The sequence below is a fragment of the Carcharhinus amblyrhynchos genome, chromosome 18, assembly GCF_965287045.1.
Source record: "Carcharhinus amblyrhynchos chromosome 18, sCarAmb.v2.hapA, whole genome shotgun sequence".
In the NCBI taxonomy this organism is placed as follows: domain Eukaryota; kingdom Metazoa; phylum Chordata; class Chondrichthyes; order Carcharhiniformes; family Carcharhinidae; genus Carcharhinus; species Carcharhinus amblyrhynchos.
The window spans coordinates 44,946,533-44,965,450 of NC_137341.1; the positions used below are offsets into that span (position 1 = coordinate 44,946,533).

Consider the following 18,918-nt stretch of genomic DNA (forward strand, 5'->3'; position numbering starts at 1 on the left):
CTTAACTGTATGGTTCAATATAGCATTTTATTATTACTGTGAAGAATCTTAGGTGTTAAAGACACTACACAAACACACGTCGTTTCATTCTCAGCACGGTGAAGATTCAATGTAAGCAAGTAGTAAGGAATAGGAGCTGGAGATGGCCATTCAAGGCAATGGCTGATTTGTTACTTCAGCTCCACCTTCCTGAATTATCCCCATATTCCATTAGTGTCTATAAATATGTCAGCTTCTGTCTGGAATATACTCAATAGCTGAGCACACATCTTGGGGCGGGCAGGGGGCGTAAGTATTAATGATTCATTATCTTCAGAGTGTAATCTCTCTCATTTTAGAGATAAATGGATGTCCCCTTATTGTGAGGCAATGAACCAGTGCTCTAGACAGACTCGGTCATCTCGCATTTTTCTAAACTCGAGGGATTGTAAGCTTACTTTATTCGATCTCTCCTTAGCCTATCTCGTGAATCTTTATTGCACTTCCTCAAGGTGAAATGCATTTAAAACTTTTCATCTTGCACTCATCAGGAGGGATGCAAGAATACCAAACATCAAAGGGAACAACTGATGAGCAAAGGGGTGCCAATTGGCTGGCAATTTGGCTCTGAATGGTCAAGAGTTACCATGGCGAATACACCATTAGATGTGATTGGGCAGCATTTGCTGAACAATCCCAAATGGATTAACATTTAGAAAAACCAATTTAAGATAACAGTCAGGTTTACAATGTCACTTTTGCTCATCTTCTGCAGGCAAAAGGAACATATCCAGACATGGAAGTTTTTAGAATAAACAAATGAAACGGAAAATAGCTTCCTGTGTATGTCACCATGGTAAAGTAATGACCAGCTGGTTGGTTGACTTGCCAACCAGTCAACATGCCTTTTCTCATGCATTGTTGTTTCCTTTCAAATTTGGTACATTTCCATCTGTCCTGATGAGTGAAAAATGAAAAGCTTCAACACTGTCTCTTTTCTCAGCAATACTTAATGTATTTATTACCAAGCAACTGTAGGACAAGTATGCTGTTTCTTCAGATGAGAAGAAAACTCACCACAGTAACTTCAGGTGTTTAACCTCAATACTCTAGTTGCGGTTAAAAACAAACATTGTTAATACTCCAATTCAAAACAAATGGTAACATATCATCTGCCTTCCTGATTGCTCACTGTAATTTCACGTACAAGGACATCAGGTCCCTCTGAATATAAATTTTCCCAATCTTTTGCCATGCACAAAATTATTGCCCAATTTTATTCCCCGAACAGAATAACTTCACACATTGCCATTTTTATTTCAATTGACACGATATTGACTAATCACTCAGCCTGTCTATACCCCCCTGCATATTTTTCTTGTGCCTTGCCCAAGAGCAAAGGTTCATAATTTGAGAACATTAGAGTTTCAGTTTAAAAGAAAGTCAACTGTTAGTGAGGGAAAAGTAACTTGTTACAAAAGCAGATAAACATTTGTGGTAGTTTTAGCAATTAATTACATTAGGTGAGATGTATCAAGAATGTGAATAGATGAAAGGACTATAGAACTGAAAGGACTAAATAACTTGAAAGTTATGAATGTGATTTAAGAAGTTGCAACAAGATTTTCACTGTTCAAAGGACAATCAAAGCAGCCATCCATGCAAGTGGGAATACAAACAGCAAACACAACAACCATAAAATCATGCAACACATTAACCAGAAAAATATGATGAGTAATCGCAATAGTCCATCCCCATTTGCAACAGCAATGATGCATTTTGACTTATTAGCTGTATTCTAGTTAGAGCTATTAATGTGAATAGTACATGGAATTGCACTGCTGTCAAATTCATTTCATAAATTGGGGGACTACAGGATAACATACACCTGGTTATGAATGCAGGATCCAATTAAAAGGCAGGCAAGATCTAAAAAAAATTCAAGAAATAACATGATTGGGACTTTCTTGCCTCCGAGGCAAATTTACACATGAAACACCACTGCTTTTCAAAACTAGGTCAAATCCCCTACTGACCATCTAATACCTACTATTCATCCTTGTCCACAGTAAATGATAACAATTCTATGACTATATGCATTCTTCAAAGAAAATCTACTCTTCAAATAAAATCAGCATTAAAATCATTCTATTTGTTATCAGCTACAACCTAATCATTTACAAAAGGGAATATTACTCACTGTCATAACTCACCATTTCTCCACAGAGAGTCTTCCACAGACACAAGCGTTAATCTGCACCAATCCAGCTAACTGGAATATTGAAGATTGCATGCACCACTTGCTGGTAGTTCTAAGAACAGCCGAGCTAAAACAAAATAGTTAAGAGAACAGAAGAGGACGGTGGGTGGTTTATGTCTGTGTGGAAGATTCTCCTTTAGAGAAGTGGGAGTTATTACTGCAATGCTTTTTTTTAAAATCAGATCTTTCACAGACAGACATTTTCATAATGGTACCACTTAGAGCGCTAACGATAGATACGCATGTCAACATTATCTTCCTCAAAGAGACCCAATGGCAAAGTAAAAATGCACAAGAAAAAAATTATAGCAATTTGCAAACATTTATTTCTAATATTTACTTACCAGCCACAGTTTGTGTAAACAAAGTGCATGCTGCCAAAGCTCTTATTTTGCCCAATATCTTTGTTTTTTTTAATTGACAAATCACAAATTGCTTCAAAATATTTTCTCACGTAGTCTCAAAATACCAATCAAACCAACTGGAGTAAAATAATTTTTTTTAATCACACTTTCAATAACCTATTTAAAGCACTCAGTTGCCATCCCTCTTCTGTACATTCTGGCCTCATGAAAAGTGGGGTATGGGAGACGAAAATGTTACTGCAGAGTCCAATTTCTTGGCGACATCCCTACGCGACCCCACAATATACTGAAATGCGCGGTCTTCATCAAGTCACTGGCTAAGACCAGAAGGGACTCAACAGCTTCTTCCTGCCACTACAGAGTTATTTGGATCAATGAAAACTCATGCTCAAAGCGCAGAGTTTATCTCATACAACAGAATGTCTAGACCCAGGAGATATCATGGTAATTGACTTCCATCAACTGTAGAGCACAGATGCTACTCAACTTAGTTTTACTAACAAATGTTCTTCTCCCAGGTACTATAGCGCCTAACGTTGCCTTCCCATGTTTATGTTGTGCCTCTGCACCTTTGATGCTGGGCAAATCCAAGAGGTCCACACATCAGGATTTTGAACCACTTGAACATGCAAGGCTATGACAATTCAGCACCTGTCCTGTGGGTCAAGTCTGCCACAACTGACATTAAGGAGTGAAGGGAAATAGGAATAGTAGGGAACACAACCGTCAACATGTTTGATAGTTTTTAACTTTTTGTTCCTCATGGCAGTGATACAAAAGAAATGGGTTTACTATCAAACAAACCTGTTGGACTCTAACCTAGCGTTGAGAGACTTCTTACTGTGTTTACCCCAGTCCAACACCAGCATCTCCACATTAGGATAACAAAGCCAGCCAATCTGACAGGGTACACTATTTCTTTTTAACACTTCCACCTTCATCTGGAACGAGAACACACTTGTTCTGTAATTCAGCTCAAAACCAGGCATCACTGTGGTTAATCGGCACCACTAATGATACCACAAAGTGTCATTAGCTTTTAAAGGAGATAGCTCTGGTGAAACATTCACATTATAAAAGGGTGGTGAGGAATCCCTTCTCTCAGAGGGCTGTTTGTCTTTGGAATTCTCTTCCACAGAGCTATGGAGGCTGGGTCATTGAACATATTCTAAGTGGAGATAGAGTTATCAGCTAAGGAGTCAGGGGTTACATAGGTGGGCAGTCAGGAAATGGATTTGAGGTCACAATCAGATCAGCTATAACCTTACTGAATGACAGAGAAGGCTCGGCAGACTGAACGACCTACCCTGCTCCTATTTATGATCTTATGACTTACGGGAAGCTAACGCAACCAGATGTCACACGGAATCCTGTAAACCAGGAAGTATTACAGAGATCTTAGAAATTTTCAGAGACGAACCCTTGGTCCAATATTTTGCTTTCACATTTGAGAAAAGGAAATTACACAATTATTCTAATATACTCATCCACTAAGAATTCAACAGCACCTTCCAAATCTGTGACCTCCCCACCCCACCCAGAAGGGCAAGAACAGCAGAGATATGGGCAATTTCTCCTCCAAATCTCACACTACCTTGACTTGAAACTGTAACACTGTTCCTTCACTGTCACTGGGTCAAAATCCTGAAATAACCTTTCTAATAGCACTGCGATAGTACCTGCACACATGCACTGCAGCAGTTCAAGCAACTCATCACCTTCTCAAGGGCAATTACAGATTGGCAATAACTCAATCCATGAGCAAAGAAAGAACGAAGCATTCTATGCTCCATGAGCAACAACACCTGAAGACACAATAAAATGCAAACAGAATACAATGGCCAAATATTAACATACTGGGGGTTGCCACTGACCAGAAACCCAGTCAGATTTCTGGTCAGTGGCAAATGCAGTATCACCAGGACAGATGCAATATTATTAGGGCAGGTTAAACATCGGGTGGTTCAATGGCAATCACCTCCACATCCTGACTCCCCCAAAACCTCTCCATAACCTGAAAATCAAACATCAGAAATCCAACTGAATTCTGGTCACATGCTTGGGTGGGTTCAGTTACAAAAACTGTTGAGTCAATTTTACAGCACAAAAAGTCATTTGGTCCTGCGCCAGCCATCAAGCATGTATCTATCTATACTAATCCTTTCACTCCCTCCACACGTGCAAGCTATCCACAGGATCGACTGCAGCAACTTGCCAAAGCTTTTTTAGTCCCAAACCTCTGATCTCCACCAAGAAGGTAGCCAAGGACAGTGGGTGATCAGAACACCAAAACATTCAAGACACATGCCATCACTCCACCACTGATTGGTCAACTCCTGCTGACCACCACTTTGGAAACACCATCACCTGAACAGCAACAGACAAAGGCAGTTCACTACTACATTCATAAGTGTCACTAGAGATGGGTAATAAATGTGAGCAACACCAGGAATTGAAGTATCAAACCACAGCTACCACATCCGGCTTGTTGATTAACATCAAAAGACATACAACTTCCCAGATGTTGGTCAAAGACATCAATGACATTGCTGGTTAATTGGAGGCAGCACTGGGCAATTATCCAGATGATAAAACAGAAATTCAGCGTTTTATCCTTGATCATCAGCACCAAACACAATTTGGCCACTGCACCTCTTCACTAATTCACTTCCTGTCTGGTTGCAGTTAGCAAAACTGGAACTCTGGGTTTCTCTTTACCAGAGGAACCAAGCTTTAGAATGCAATAAATGACTATTCCACTGAGTGCTTTCACAGATGTGTGTTTCTTTTTGTGTTTCTCTTTTGTTGGGGAGCACAGCAGCAGAGTGGTTAAGCACTGCTGCCTCACGACGCCAAGGACCTAGGTTCAATTCCCAGCTTCGGTCACTGTGGAGTTGGCACATTCTCTCCCTGTCTGCGTGGGTTTCCTCCAAGTGCTCTGACTTCCTGCCACAGTCTGAAAGACGTGCTGGTTAGGTGCATCGGTCATGCCAAATTCTCCCTCAAAATCTCGTCACACTCCGACACCAGTGTAACCAAACAGGTGTCGTGTGTGGCGACTACGGTATTTTCAGCGTGAATCTAAATCTACTTTGTAACTAATAAACAAACTTTTTGGAACTGTGTCACGTTGAAGACAGGTTAATGAATTTGTTTTAGGAACCATTGTATGTCACAGATTTTAAATTCAGGAATACAACCAAACTCTCCAAAGTAGTCCTTAGGGATGGATACTGCAAAATATCAGCTTCGGCAAACAGTTTTAATTAAATTGAAATATTCACAAAATAATGTTTTTTGCAGTTTACCATTACCCACAACATTATCTTATGAGTAAAATTTCTATGCAAAAGAAAACCAACACCGATGAGAAAAACTCAAAAAGGTGAAGTACACAGTCTTAGTTAGCGAAGGGAAAGATCACCTGATCCAAATGATTGCGCAATGGTGAATTTCAAGAGCTCATTCCCTTTCCCACCTCCTCTCCCAAAGATAATGACTGAAATTCCTATTTCTATGTATGTAGAAGTTAAATGAATGAGGGAAGAATTGAGGAATCTCTCATAACATGCTCCAAGTAGGAAATAAAATTCCTTGTGACCAGGATGTGTAATCAGAGAGCACCTACCCCATGGGGAGGCATCTTGCTAGAACAGTGTGCAATTCTCAATCTTCCGTTTAGCTGCGCAGGCATATATAACCCATTAGTGTTCATTTGTAGAATATCTGATCTGGAGGAGAATATGTGTAATAAATCTGGTCCTTAAGAAAGATTTAGCAAAATATAACCAACAGCATCATTGTCATGTCCCGTTTATGATCAAAACTGTACTTCAATCTTAAAAGCTTCACAATACATGTCGCAGCGTCCAATGTTTTGCAAAGATTACTGCTTCACATCGAGAATTAAACAGGAAACTGTTTCATCACCAGAAACAAACCATTTTAAAGTCGAAATTACTACCTTAGTTCAAAATATTTTGGGGATTGACATGCCTCCGGCAGATCTTTTGCCCACGTATAAAATATTCCACATCAAAAATCAACTCCTTTGTGCACAGCTTTAATACAAGCCACTGAAATGCAACAATGGGAGTAATTGGAGCTAACCCTCTTTTCTACATAAAAGGAATAATTTACAATTATCATCTCATCTCCAGGCCTTTCTTATTAAGGAGTTAATTTTAGCTGTTGCAATGTTTCCAGTTATTCCACCTTTAAGACTACTTAGTTACGTAAATGTAAATGATTTAGTAAAAATCAAAAACACCAATTGCAGAGTCTTGGGCTACAGGCCCCCAGAATATTGCTATACATTATCCAAAACCTACCACAAATCTATAAATCACTCAAAGATGCTCAAATCACAATATATCACAAATTGCAGCATCTTTGTGATATCCATTTCAATTACCCTGTTGACTGATTTCCACCCCCTTCCTCTTGTGGGGAGAAAAGGATCAGAAAATAAAAAAGGAAAGAAGGTTGTAGACAATTCAATAGATAATCTTTTAACATTTTGTACTGTGCTACAGCATAATCCAATCAAATGAACTAAAAATCCACACCAAGCTGTCAATATTCAGCACCAATGTGTGGAGGTTACAGCAATGGCTGTTTCACAAGCACTTTATTGAGGATGATGTCAGAACATTTTGTTGAGGGAGGAGTGAGGAGAGAGCTTTTTACCAGGCATCCAAACATCCTTAGACTAGACATAAAATACTTCTGTTCCCAGCAGGGTCATCACTATTCTGATATGCAAAAGATTCATTCACCCAACACAAACTCAAGTCAGGAATGCCACAAGCTATTTGTAAGATTTAAAATCTTACATGAAAACAATTTTTCCACACTGCCAGAATAAATTTCCATACCATACTTTTGAAATGATCTCCTTTCATTAAAGATTTTGATCCAAATTGTTGAACATATTTCAACAATGGATATCAGTCCAGTTTAAGACTACTAATTCCCCCAACTATATAAAGGGATACTTGTCTACTGAACAGATTAAAAAGTAAAAGGTTACCATCTTCCATGTCTTCCTCTGTGTTGTTGTGTCCATCTGCCATTGCTACGTTACCATTGATGACTGGGTTTGGGGTGATTCTTGGGGGATCATCTGCATCCCCAGCTGAAAGAAAATGAGATGCATTATTGCTAAAGACTCAAGTTCTACAGTGGCAACAAGAAGTTAAGGTTTTCTTACTCAAGATTGAAGCACTATCAGTCCTTCCCTATAAATCCGTAAATTGCAACTGCACATCATACTTCTAACAGGTCCAAACATAGATACATATATAAATAAAGACACACACATACAGAGAAATTCTGGACTACCATTTATTTAAAAAAGGAAACAGGTAAACAAAAGATGTCACAGCCAAGGGGAAAAAAATAAACAACTGCACTAGTTTTAAGTAATCCTTTTATTAAGGAAGCAACACCTTACAAAAAGCAGACCATCAAGTTTTAATCAGAAGCAGAAAAATAAAATAGCAAATTAGTCATAGCAACGGTGTCTGGATTTCTGGTGAATTGACCAAATTGTTTATTCTCGCTAGAAATATTATATTATTCGAGAACAACTGTCTGCTTCAGCAAAGCGGGTAAGAGGAATGCAGTACAGCAGCCACATCCCACCGCAATGGCTGCAATCCCAGATGCTTCAGTGTATGTAATCTCAGAGCCCAGATTAAAACAAAGTCCATCTACAGAAACCACTGTCAATAACAAACTCTAATCCCATTGATACCAATACTGAGATAACAGCATAAGAACGTTATCTTTTTCTGCTCACAAAGAAGCCCTCAAAGGTGTAGGCAGTAAAACAAGCACGTGAAAATGCTCTCTCCCAGGTGGAATTGGTAGATCTATAACAAGCATGATCTTTTTTTATAAGATGCCCACTTCCTTTGTGGGAGGGGTTATGTTTTTGGGAGGGAGAGGTCGAGTGTAGAATTAGCAGCAGCTATCAAAATACTGAAAACAGTAACACTGTTTATGGACATTACATGAAAATAAAGTTTGCCAACTGACGCAAGTGGCAGAATTGCAAGTAATTCACAATTAACTGGTATAGAATAAAAATTGCATCAACAACGGAATTCTAGTCCAATGCTTTTAACCAATATGTGGGCATCAGTGTTGAAGGCGCACCATGCTTACAGACGCCAAATTGCAAAGAAATTTGGGTTATTTTACTTGCAGACATATCTATGCAACTTCAAAAGCTTGAAGCTCGTGTGCAAACCAGAATTGTTCCAATTTCACAAACAGATGGTAAAAACTTCTGACTGCACTATTTCAACAAAAAGCAATCATGCGGGTTTGCTTGCAAGGTAATTTCGTTTAAGCATTCCGAGTCCATGTTCATTTTCCTGCAAGCACCAACACTAATTGCAGCTTTGTATTAATCACTCAAGAAAGAGCATGCACAACAGTGCTCAGGAATGGCTTAGCATTCCTCTCAGTGATGCAGCTAATCCGCACACAAGATCTACAGCAAATGAGACAGCAATTATTCCGTTCCATTCTTCATGGCTCAGAGGAATTATCCCCAGATGTTGCCCCATGCTCTCCAAATAGTGTAAATGGATCTTTCACATGAACCAGCTCAACTAACTCCTCATCTAAATGACAGTACCACTGACAATGCAGCACTTCCTGAGTACAGTACTGCATTCAAATGCTGGCCTACACTCAGGGTTCTCAAGTCACTGAGTGAAGTGCAAAGTTACAAAATTGTGGCCCAACCACCAATTTAACCAATATCAGCAAATTAAAATTCATGGCAATCTAGGATCAACTATTGCAGAAGGCCCATTCCAGCACACTTCCCACTTCTAAAATGGTTAATTAGTAGCCATAATTAGTGACATGCAGAGAAATGCTGATGTCATGCAGATTGTGGCAAAGGAACAATGGCACAGTGAATATCGTGGTTACATTAGACCAAAAACAGAATTTGTTTTCCTGATGGTTCTAAGAGCAGCCTAAACAATTAAATATATCCCACAACCCATTTAGTCACGATTGCTGTGTCATGGGCTTACAAACCGTTTTGTTGCCAATTACAAACTGCCTAGATAGGCAGATGTCCTTAGTTTGTTACATTGAACAGTAAAGCCCTGATCAAAGTGTTACTCCCCTTTCAAGAGGAAAAAATGTGTGAAGGACAAAATTCCAACACTAACTTTGAGGCAAATGAAACAAAAACTGGCTTTAAAGGATTGCCTTAACCACATAGAACTCAATGAAGGTATATTAACCAAAGCATTGAGGTCACTAATCAGTTAGCATCAAACACAAATTCTGCTTATTGCCATCTCTCCCCACCGCCCCCCCCCAACAATGCCGCAGCTTCAAATTACGCAGTCTACTAAAACCCCTTAACTGATGCTCGCTCACATTGGCTATATTCCTGCTTTGCAAATATTTATTTAATTGCCCAATATTATGACTTCTTTCACAAGTCATTAATGTGACAAATATTGCAAGGTTCTATTCATGTTTCTATGTGCATGACTCTTATTAGGGCAGCATAGTGGCTAGAATTGCTGCCTCAAATGCTAGGAACCTGGGTTCAGTTCCCAGCCTGGCTGTCTGTGTGGCTTCTGCACATTCTCCCAATGTCTACATGGTTTCCTCCCACAGTCCAAAAGACGTGCTGGTTAGGTGCATTGGCCATGCTAAATTCTCCCTCAGTGTACCTGAACAGACGCCGGTGTGACGACTAGCAGATTTTCACAGTAATTTCATTGCAATGTCTATGTAAGCCTACTTGTGCCCAATAAACAAACTTTATATAAACTTAAATGTCCTCTGAAAGGCATGCAACTCCACTTTGTTATACATTGATATTAAAGTGGTTACGTATCCTTTCACAACGACAGAGTGCAACATCCTACACTAAGTCAACAGTGGAAACACACTTCATGCATCCTCTTAAAATCGCACATTACTGCAAGGATTTCCATAACATCTGCCTTGCTTTACCTTTCTATGCGAGAGGGGGCAGAGGGGGCAGAGGGGGCAGAGGGGGCAGAGGGGGCAGAGGGGGCAGAGGGGGCAGAGGGGGCAGAGGGGGCAGAGGGGGCAGAGGGGGCAGAGGGGGCAGAGGGGGCAGAGGGGGCAGAGGGGGCAGAGGGGGCAGAGGGGGCCCTTTGTTCAAAAGTAGAATTCTAGTGTCAAAATAAATCTCTTTTCCATGGCTCCAATAAGTTTCTGATAATGAACTTCCTGAGAGTTGTCCGATATTCCAACTGGCCTCTCAGCTGTTGCACATTTGTACAGGGTGGTAGGGGAAGATAGGATTAGAGTTCAAGGTTGAAAACATTTTATTAAAACCAGATGTTAAACAGCTTAAGGGAAAGGGATAGGTGGAAAAAAAAGCAAGTGGTCTGAATGAAGGAGGATAGTAAATTAATGTGACAAAAGCGTACAGCAGTCTTGATAAATCAAAGAAAACATACATCAGATCTGGAGAATATTTAAATGGTTAAGGCCACTTCTTCCTGGCTTGCTGCTCAAACTGTTCATCCATAACACCTACTGATTTTAATAAAAAGGTGAACGCTCAGCCTCCTCTCTCCACAGATATCATCCAACTTGCATCGAGCATTTTCTTTTTTATTTTCAAGTTCCAGCATCTGCAATGTTTAGCTTTTCTTCCGTAAACATATTACTTTACCTTGGTATGCTGCGCTGCAAGACCCAAACATCAATTTTTATCCTCTAGGTTTTCCTACCTGCACACCCATCTTAAAAATCCATATATTTGAAGATATAGTCTTTTTATTGTTGCGAATCCCACTGTTTGACATATTCCTTTCATCCCAAAATTTATGATACTATGTATCAACTCTGCTTCGACCTGTGTCTGCTACTCATTTACCCACTTCTACAATCTCAGTCTGTTACTGAATCCTAATTACAGGATGTTACGGGACTTAAATTTCATTCTTGTACATACATTTGCCAGCTTGTTTTTTACAAAACTAGCTTCCAGAAGAATCTGGCTACCCAAATTCCATGTGATCAAGATACCCAGCTGCCCCTCAATCTCTTTAATCATCCCACAGCCCCAACAGAGTCATAAGAACATAAGAAATAGGAGGAGTAGGCCATCTTGCCCTTCGAGCCTGCCCCGCCATTCAATAAGATCATGGCTGATCTGAGTTATAGAGGTTTACAGCATGGAAACAGGCCCTTTGGCCCAACTTGTCCATGCCACCCCTTTTTTTAAAATCCTCTAAGCTAATCCCAATTGCCCGCATTTGGCCCGTATCCCATACCCTTCACATCCATGTAACTATCTAAATGCTTTTCAAAAGAAAATTGTACCGCTTCTACCACCACCTCTGGCAGCTTGTTCCAGATGCTTACCACCCTCTGTAAAATAATTGCCCTTCTGGACACTTGTATCTCTCCCTTCTCACCTTAAACCTATGCCGTCTAGCTTCTGACTTCCCTACCTTTGGGAAAAGATATTGACTATCTACCTTGTCTACACCCCTCATTATTTTATAGACCTCTATAAGGTCACCCCTCAACCTCCTACCCTCGAGGGACAAGTCCCAGTCTATTCAGCCTCTCCTTATAACTCAATCCATCATCAAGTGCTGGTAGTATTCTAGTAAATCTTTTCTGCACTCTTTCCACTTTAATAATATCCTTTCTATAATAGGGCATCCAGAACCGCACACAGTATTCTAAGTGTGGCCTTGCCAACGTCTTGCACAGCTTCAAAACGATGTCCCAACTCCTGTATTCAACGTTCTGACCAATGAAACCAAGTGTGCCAAATGCCTTCTTTACCATTCTGTCCCCCGTGCTTCCACTTTCAAGGAGCTATGAACATGTACCCCTAGATCTCTTTGTTCTGGAACTCTCCCCAACGTCCTACCATAAACTAAGTCCTGCCCTGGTTCCATCAAAATGCTTCACCTTGCATTTGTCTAAATTAAACTCCATCTGCCATTTGTCAGCCCACTGGTCCAATTGATCAAGATCCTGTTGCAATTGGAGATAATTTTCTTCACTGTCCACTATGCCACCAATCTTAGTGTCAACTGCAAACTTACTAACCATGTTTCCTATATTCTCATTCAAATCATTATTAATGATAAATAGCAGTGGGCCCAACACAGATCCCTGAGGCACACACACAGGCCTCCAGTTTGAAAAACAACACTACACCACCCTCTGACTTCTGTCAAGAAGCCAATTTTGCATCCATTTAGATACCTCACCCTGGATCCCTTGAGATTTAACTTTATGCAACAACCTACCATGTGGTACCTTGTCAAAGGCTTTGCTAAAGCCCACGTAGACAACATCAAGTGCACTGCCCTCATGTGCCTTCTTGGTTACCCCTTCAAAAAACTCAACCAAACTTGAGACATGATTTTCCACTCTCAAAGCCATGCTGACTGTCCCTGATTAGTCCTTGTATCTCTAAATGCCTGCAGATCCTGTGTCTCAAAATACCTTCCAATAATTTACCCATCAGAGATGTGAGGGTCACTGGTCTGTAGTTCAGACTTTTCCCCGCAGCCCTTTTTAAAATCAAGGCACAACATTTGTCACACTCCAACCTTCAGGCACCTCACTTGTGACTACTGATGACTGAAATATCTCGGCTAGGGGACTTGCAATTTCCTCCCGAGTCTTCCACAATATCCTGGGATATAGTTCATCAGGTCCTGGGGATTATCTACCTTGATGCACTTTAAGACTTCCAGCACCTCCTCCTCTGCAATATATACACTCCTCAAAACATCACTATTTATTTCCCCAAGTTGCCTAGCATGCTTTTTTCAAAAGTAAATACTGATGAGAAATATTCATTTAGGATCTCGCCCATCTCTTGTGGATTCGTAGATGACCTTGATGATCCTTAAGAGGCCCTACGCTCTCTCTCTAGTTACCCTTTATGTATTTGTAGAAGCTCTTTGGATTTTCCTTTGTCTTATCTGCCATAACAATTGTGTCCCTTTTTGCCCTCCTGATTTCTAACTCTACTCTTACACTCCCTAAACTCTTCAACAGATTCATTTGATCGCAGCTGCCTATGCATGTTAAGTGCCTCTTTCTTCTTCTTGACCAGGGCCTCAATATCCTGAGTCATCCAGGGAAATAATCCCAAGAGGACGTCAAATTTTGCCCCCTCTCTAGTTGGACCATCCACATATTGAATGAGAAATTCCTCCTCTCAAATTTTTCTCCATCCAACCCTCTAATACAACAATCTTATACATGGTCACAAATACAGGCTGGAAAGCATAAACATCCAACAGACACCATTTAGCAATAATGCCGATTGCTTCAAATACTTAAACTTGTAAGAAGCACAGCACAGTGGCAAGCTTCACCGCTCCAGGGACCCAGGTTCGATTCTAGCCCTGTTTAAATTATTTGTTAGTGTTCCAAGCAGGCTTATGTTAAGTTACTGTGAAAATCCCCTCGTCTCCATACTCCAACGTCTGTTCAGGTACACAGAATTTTGTACAGGCAATGCAACTAATCAGTGTGTCTTTTAGACTGTGGGAGGAGATCCATGCAGACACAGCGAGAAAGTGCAGACAATGCCTGAGCCGGGAATCGAACCCTGGTCCCCAGAAGTGTGAGGTAGCAGGGCTAACCACGCTGCCACCTTGCCTATGTGGAGTTTGCATGTTCGTCCAGTGTCTGTATTGGTTTCCTCCCACAGTCCAAAGATGTGCAGTTTGGGTGGATTAGCCATGGGGTTACAGGGATCGTGCAGGAGAAGAGGGCCTAGGTAAAATACTCTGTCAGAGAGTTAGTGCAAACTCAATGGGCAATATCCCCTCATCTGCACTGTAGGGATAGAACATAGAATACTACAGTACAAACAGGCCCTTCGGCCCACAAGTTGTGCTGATCCTATCTCTACCTACTCACTCATCCAGAAGTCTCTTAAAAGGCCCCAACGTCTCCACCACCACCACCAACGGCAGCCGATTCCACTCACCCACCACCCTGTGAAAAACTTACTCCTGACATTTCCTCTGTACCACTCCTCACAACCTAAAACCCGTGTCCTCTCGTGGCGACCATTTCAGCCCTGGGAAATAGCCTCAGAATCTACCCAATCTATACCTCTCAACATCTTTTAAACCTGTATCAGGATTCTATGATTTATGACAAACTATTAGATAAACTTGAACAAGATATTGTACAAACTGGTGAGAATATACAAACTGCAGAGAATATGAAGCTTGGGCTGGACAAAGTCCAATTTATTGACTATATCTGTTAACCTGCCCTCAATCATGCAAAACAGTACCCAACTCTAAGCAGTGATGGGAAGAATATTAGCATATCATGGGGAACAAAACATAACTTGCACAGTTTTCCATTCTGAGATCCTCTCCAGGCAGGTACTACAAAAGGAAATCACTTCATAATTGCATCATGTGCGATTCCCTATTAAATCTGTTTTGTGAATTTTTCGTTTTTAGTCACCAATACCTTTTTTTAAATCATTGCTGTCTGCCTGATGTCAGGTTAGCTGTAATCTAAATTCTCAGCTACTAAACCAGCACAACTGGAGTACAAACAGATAGAAAAATCCAAGGGGAGCAAGGTATGTATTTTGCAAATTAATCTGAAATACATGCACAGACCAAGTAAACCACAAATTGTGGATTGTGGTTAACTTTAGGTTGCTGTGTAAAGCGTAACCAGAAAGATTAAGACTGAGTATCGAAATATCCAGCTTCGTGCACTGTGGAGTCACGTTCTTTTACCTGAACTAATATACCACTGTTGTGAAAACATACAAAGTAAATGCCTTATGAACTGCTTTTAAAACATAATATATTGGCCTGAAAGCCACCTCCACATGTTGAAAATGGACTCTAACCTAGTGGCTTACATGAACCTCAATACAGGGTGTCCTGCAACAACCTTCAACATGGTTTAATTAGCTGATTTCAGAATAAGTGAATTGGATAAAACAACAGGACATTTAAGCAATACCTGATTGCAGCTAGAATATCATATCATTGAAGGAGTAACAATTTCCATCTAGTACTGTGCTTGCATTATTGCGTAGTTAAGTGTTTGCCACTACTAGTTTGCTATGTCTTTTTTAAACACCAACATTAGCAACAATTAAGAGAGTTTGTCGAGTCCACAGAAGGCAGGCAATACTTTGAACGAGAATGTTCCAAAATATTTACACTACCCAGGAACGAAAACGATTTTCATCTCCTTACATTTGCAATCTGCAAACCAAAGAATAATGCACGTAGATCGTTTGTGCTGCTCAGTTCAATTCCCGATGCCAGTACCCAACACATCTCTTTTGCTCAAGGTCAGACTAGCAGATTTAACCAGAAAATTCAAATTCCAAGAAAAAAAATCTATCTCCAAACACTGAGTTCACGTTCCTTCCATGTGTCCACCCATTCCCCTGAGGGAATGATCAAAGAAAGGGCAGGTCAAAGACGACTAGGAACCAGTCCCCCCTTTTCACAAGCGGGAGCAAAAACAATGGTATCTGTCATCTCAAAGTATCCAGTTTTTTGGATTATAAAAGCATCAGCCCCTGCAGGTATAAAACTGAAATTAGTTCCCACAAGTAGTCCGCACAGGCAGAAAATCTGAGATCTAACCATTAATTAAGGACAGCCATTTGAAATCTGTCCTGATAGTGGATGATAACTGGAAGTCACTGCTGGATAGGATGCACAGGCCAGGAGTATTTTTAAATTTCTGGACTTTTCGTGACCTCGCTTCTGGCCTCAAAAATAGCATGATTTTTGGGTTTCTTGCAGTATGAACCGTATAAAGGGAGGCTTTTAAAATGGCTGAACAATTTCAACTGAATTCTCAACCAGGTGAAATGGGAAAAGGGTGTGTGTTCACATCTTCTCCTATGGTTTAGTCATGCATTTACAAGGAATGATAAATGGATCAGTCAGCAGATATAATACAATTATTAGTGTCAAGCAGTTCGTAATTGAAGCCTGAAGTATGAATCCACTCCTAATGTCAGGTAGTTAACACCAAAGCAATGGAAGCTCTGGTCTTTGTCAACAGGTCCCAGAATCCACAGTCAAAGAAATGTTGTGACCTGCTTTATCCAAGTTCTCTTCAAGTTGGTGCTTGGAACACTGACTCTAAGTTACAGATGAAAGCATGTTTCTTTTAAAAAGTTGAGCTCTGATTGAAAACAGAAACGAAGAACGATTGCTTTCGACAACAGGATGACTTTCCAGCAGGCAAGATATTCGTGAGTCCTTTTGCAGAATGGTGCACAAGCTTCCCAGTACTGAAAATTACACAATGGTGGCTAACAGCTGGTACAGATCTCAAAGCCAGATCCTGACATCAGGCAAACAGCAATGACAAAAAAAGATATTGGTGACTAAAATAAAACAAAAAATTCACAAAATAGATTTAATAGGGAATGACACAACCCCTCCAAAAACATCAACTGTGTGGTTTCAATCATTGGTATCAGCCTACATCTCAGCTCAACAAAAGACACAAAAATGACAATTACTGAAACTGCAAAGATTGCTGCTTCTATATCCATGCTACTGATGCCACCACTTTCTAATAGAATGTTGTTGTTTGCACAAAACCCAAGTAGATGGAACAGCTAACTGTCAAATCCTACAACTAATTGAGTTGAACGATCCAGATCCCAATATATTTATAGTTCAGCAATGATCCAAAGAGCAGTTGAGCTATGCAGATCAGGACATTTGAGGTTCTACTCCTGGCCTGCTCGCATATGGGCAAGTGGTAGCTGTACTAAATGAGTTTGCCTCCTAGAGTTAGGAGGAAAAACCAAACATCTGGAGTTTGCTCTCGATTGCTATCTGGCAACATCTGCGTCAACTGTGCACACAAGCATTGGCAAGGACAGAAATGAGCTGGGCAGTAACATGTCTGCAAATCACTTGTCGACATTCACCATTAAGGCTTGCTTTTTTTTAAAAAATGAATATGGCCAAAGGGCACAGGACAGGCAGGGAAGCATGCTCCCAAAAGGAATCAAGTTTCAGGGGAAGCAGCTAAGAAAATGGATGAGATAAAAAAGTTACATTTTAATCACAAAAAAATTTTCATAGGAGAATTTTGGTTCCACTACTAGATTCAATTTAGTGCTTGAATTAATCAAATCCTCTCATTCTAAAAATCATAACATACCAAAAGACATTACCTGACAACAGGAGTTTCTGTAGATCCATAATTCCCTGTACTTACTGATAATGGAAGTTTCTTCTAAACTTTTTGCATCTTTAAATCCTTTTGGTCCGTTTACATTGGAGTTCAATAAATACTTGCTTCCCTTCAAAAAAAACTAATGCATTCCAAACTGTCAGTTTTGTTTTACCTAGTCTAAACAAAAATAATTCATAATTCAGTCTGTTTACTTTAATATGTATTAAAGAGTTGGAATGTATCGTTTACATCACAAATGTCAGTTAACTGGCTATCTTGTTATGCTGTACGCAGCTTGTAACCAATGGAAAATTAACAGGCCCAAAGGGATAACCAGAGGGTCATGTTCACCTCTCTGCCCTTGACCACATCATAATGGCTGCCTAACATTCCAATTAAGACTTTTAAAAATAAAATCAGCTTTCAAAATCTAAACCTCCGGAAGAAACAGCTCTACGTTACACTCGTGCACTTATGTTTCATTGTTTGCTGCCGGCTGTTCAAGGTAAAGCCTGGCGACCAAAGGCAATAATAAAATTAAATCTCTGTATTGTGAAATGAATTTATTCCATATTCTATCATTCACATTCTAAACTGTCTGTATGAAAACAATTCTTTCCACCATAGTAACAGTGAAAAGCCACGAGCTGTAAGAAACCTACGTGTAGTTAAACAAACAGCTGGTGGAACTTTGTTAGTGAAAGGAATGTTTTACAAGCTATCATTTATCAAGCCAGCTGAAAATTCTTACCTTTGCAACCTCTCTTGTGCCAGCACAACTTCCTCATGATGTCATAAAACTGCCCAACTGCCTTTAGTGTTTAACACATTTGAAAGTAATTAGGTTCCGGAAAGTAACGAAGCTACGACTTTTATTTGTGGTGATGGTCACAAGGAATAATTACCAGCTTTAATCTTTTTAAAAGGCCAGGTGGTAGAGGAAGGGAAATTCTTAATACATTACTATCCAAAATAATCCAGTCGCCAACAAACATCAACAAGTAGATTAACACTTTAGCCAAGTCCAGTAAGTGCAATCTATGCTCCATCCGGACTGAATCCGGTTTATAGTGGTTGGCTGAAAATCTGTCTTTGGCAGAGCTACAT

The 18,918-nt window shown here is 40.1% G+C and overlaps 1 protein-coding gene across 5 annotated transcripts in view; it reads right to left on the minus strand.

Annotated features, from left to right (window-relative positions):
• Window positions 1–18,918, minus strand: part of usp7 (ubiquitin specific peptidase 7 (herpes virus-associated)) — an 81,779-nt gene that overhangs the window by 51,524 nt on the left and 11,337 nt on the right. For all 5 annotated transcript variants that reach the window (XM_080206940.1, XM_080206939.1, XM_080206942.1 and 2 more), the window contains exon 2: window positions 7,637–7,741. In XM_080206940.1, the coding sequence (XP_080063066.1) occupies window positions 7,637–7,741 (105 nt within the window). The remainder of the gene's footprint in view (window positions 1–7,636; window positions 7,742–18,918) is intronic.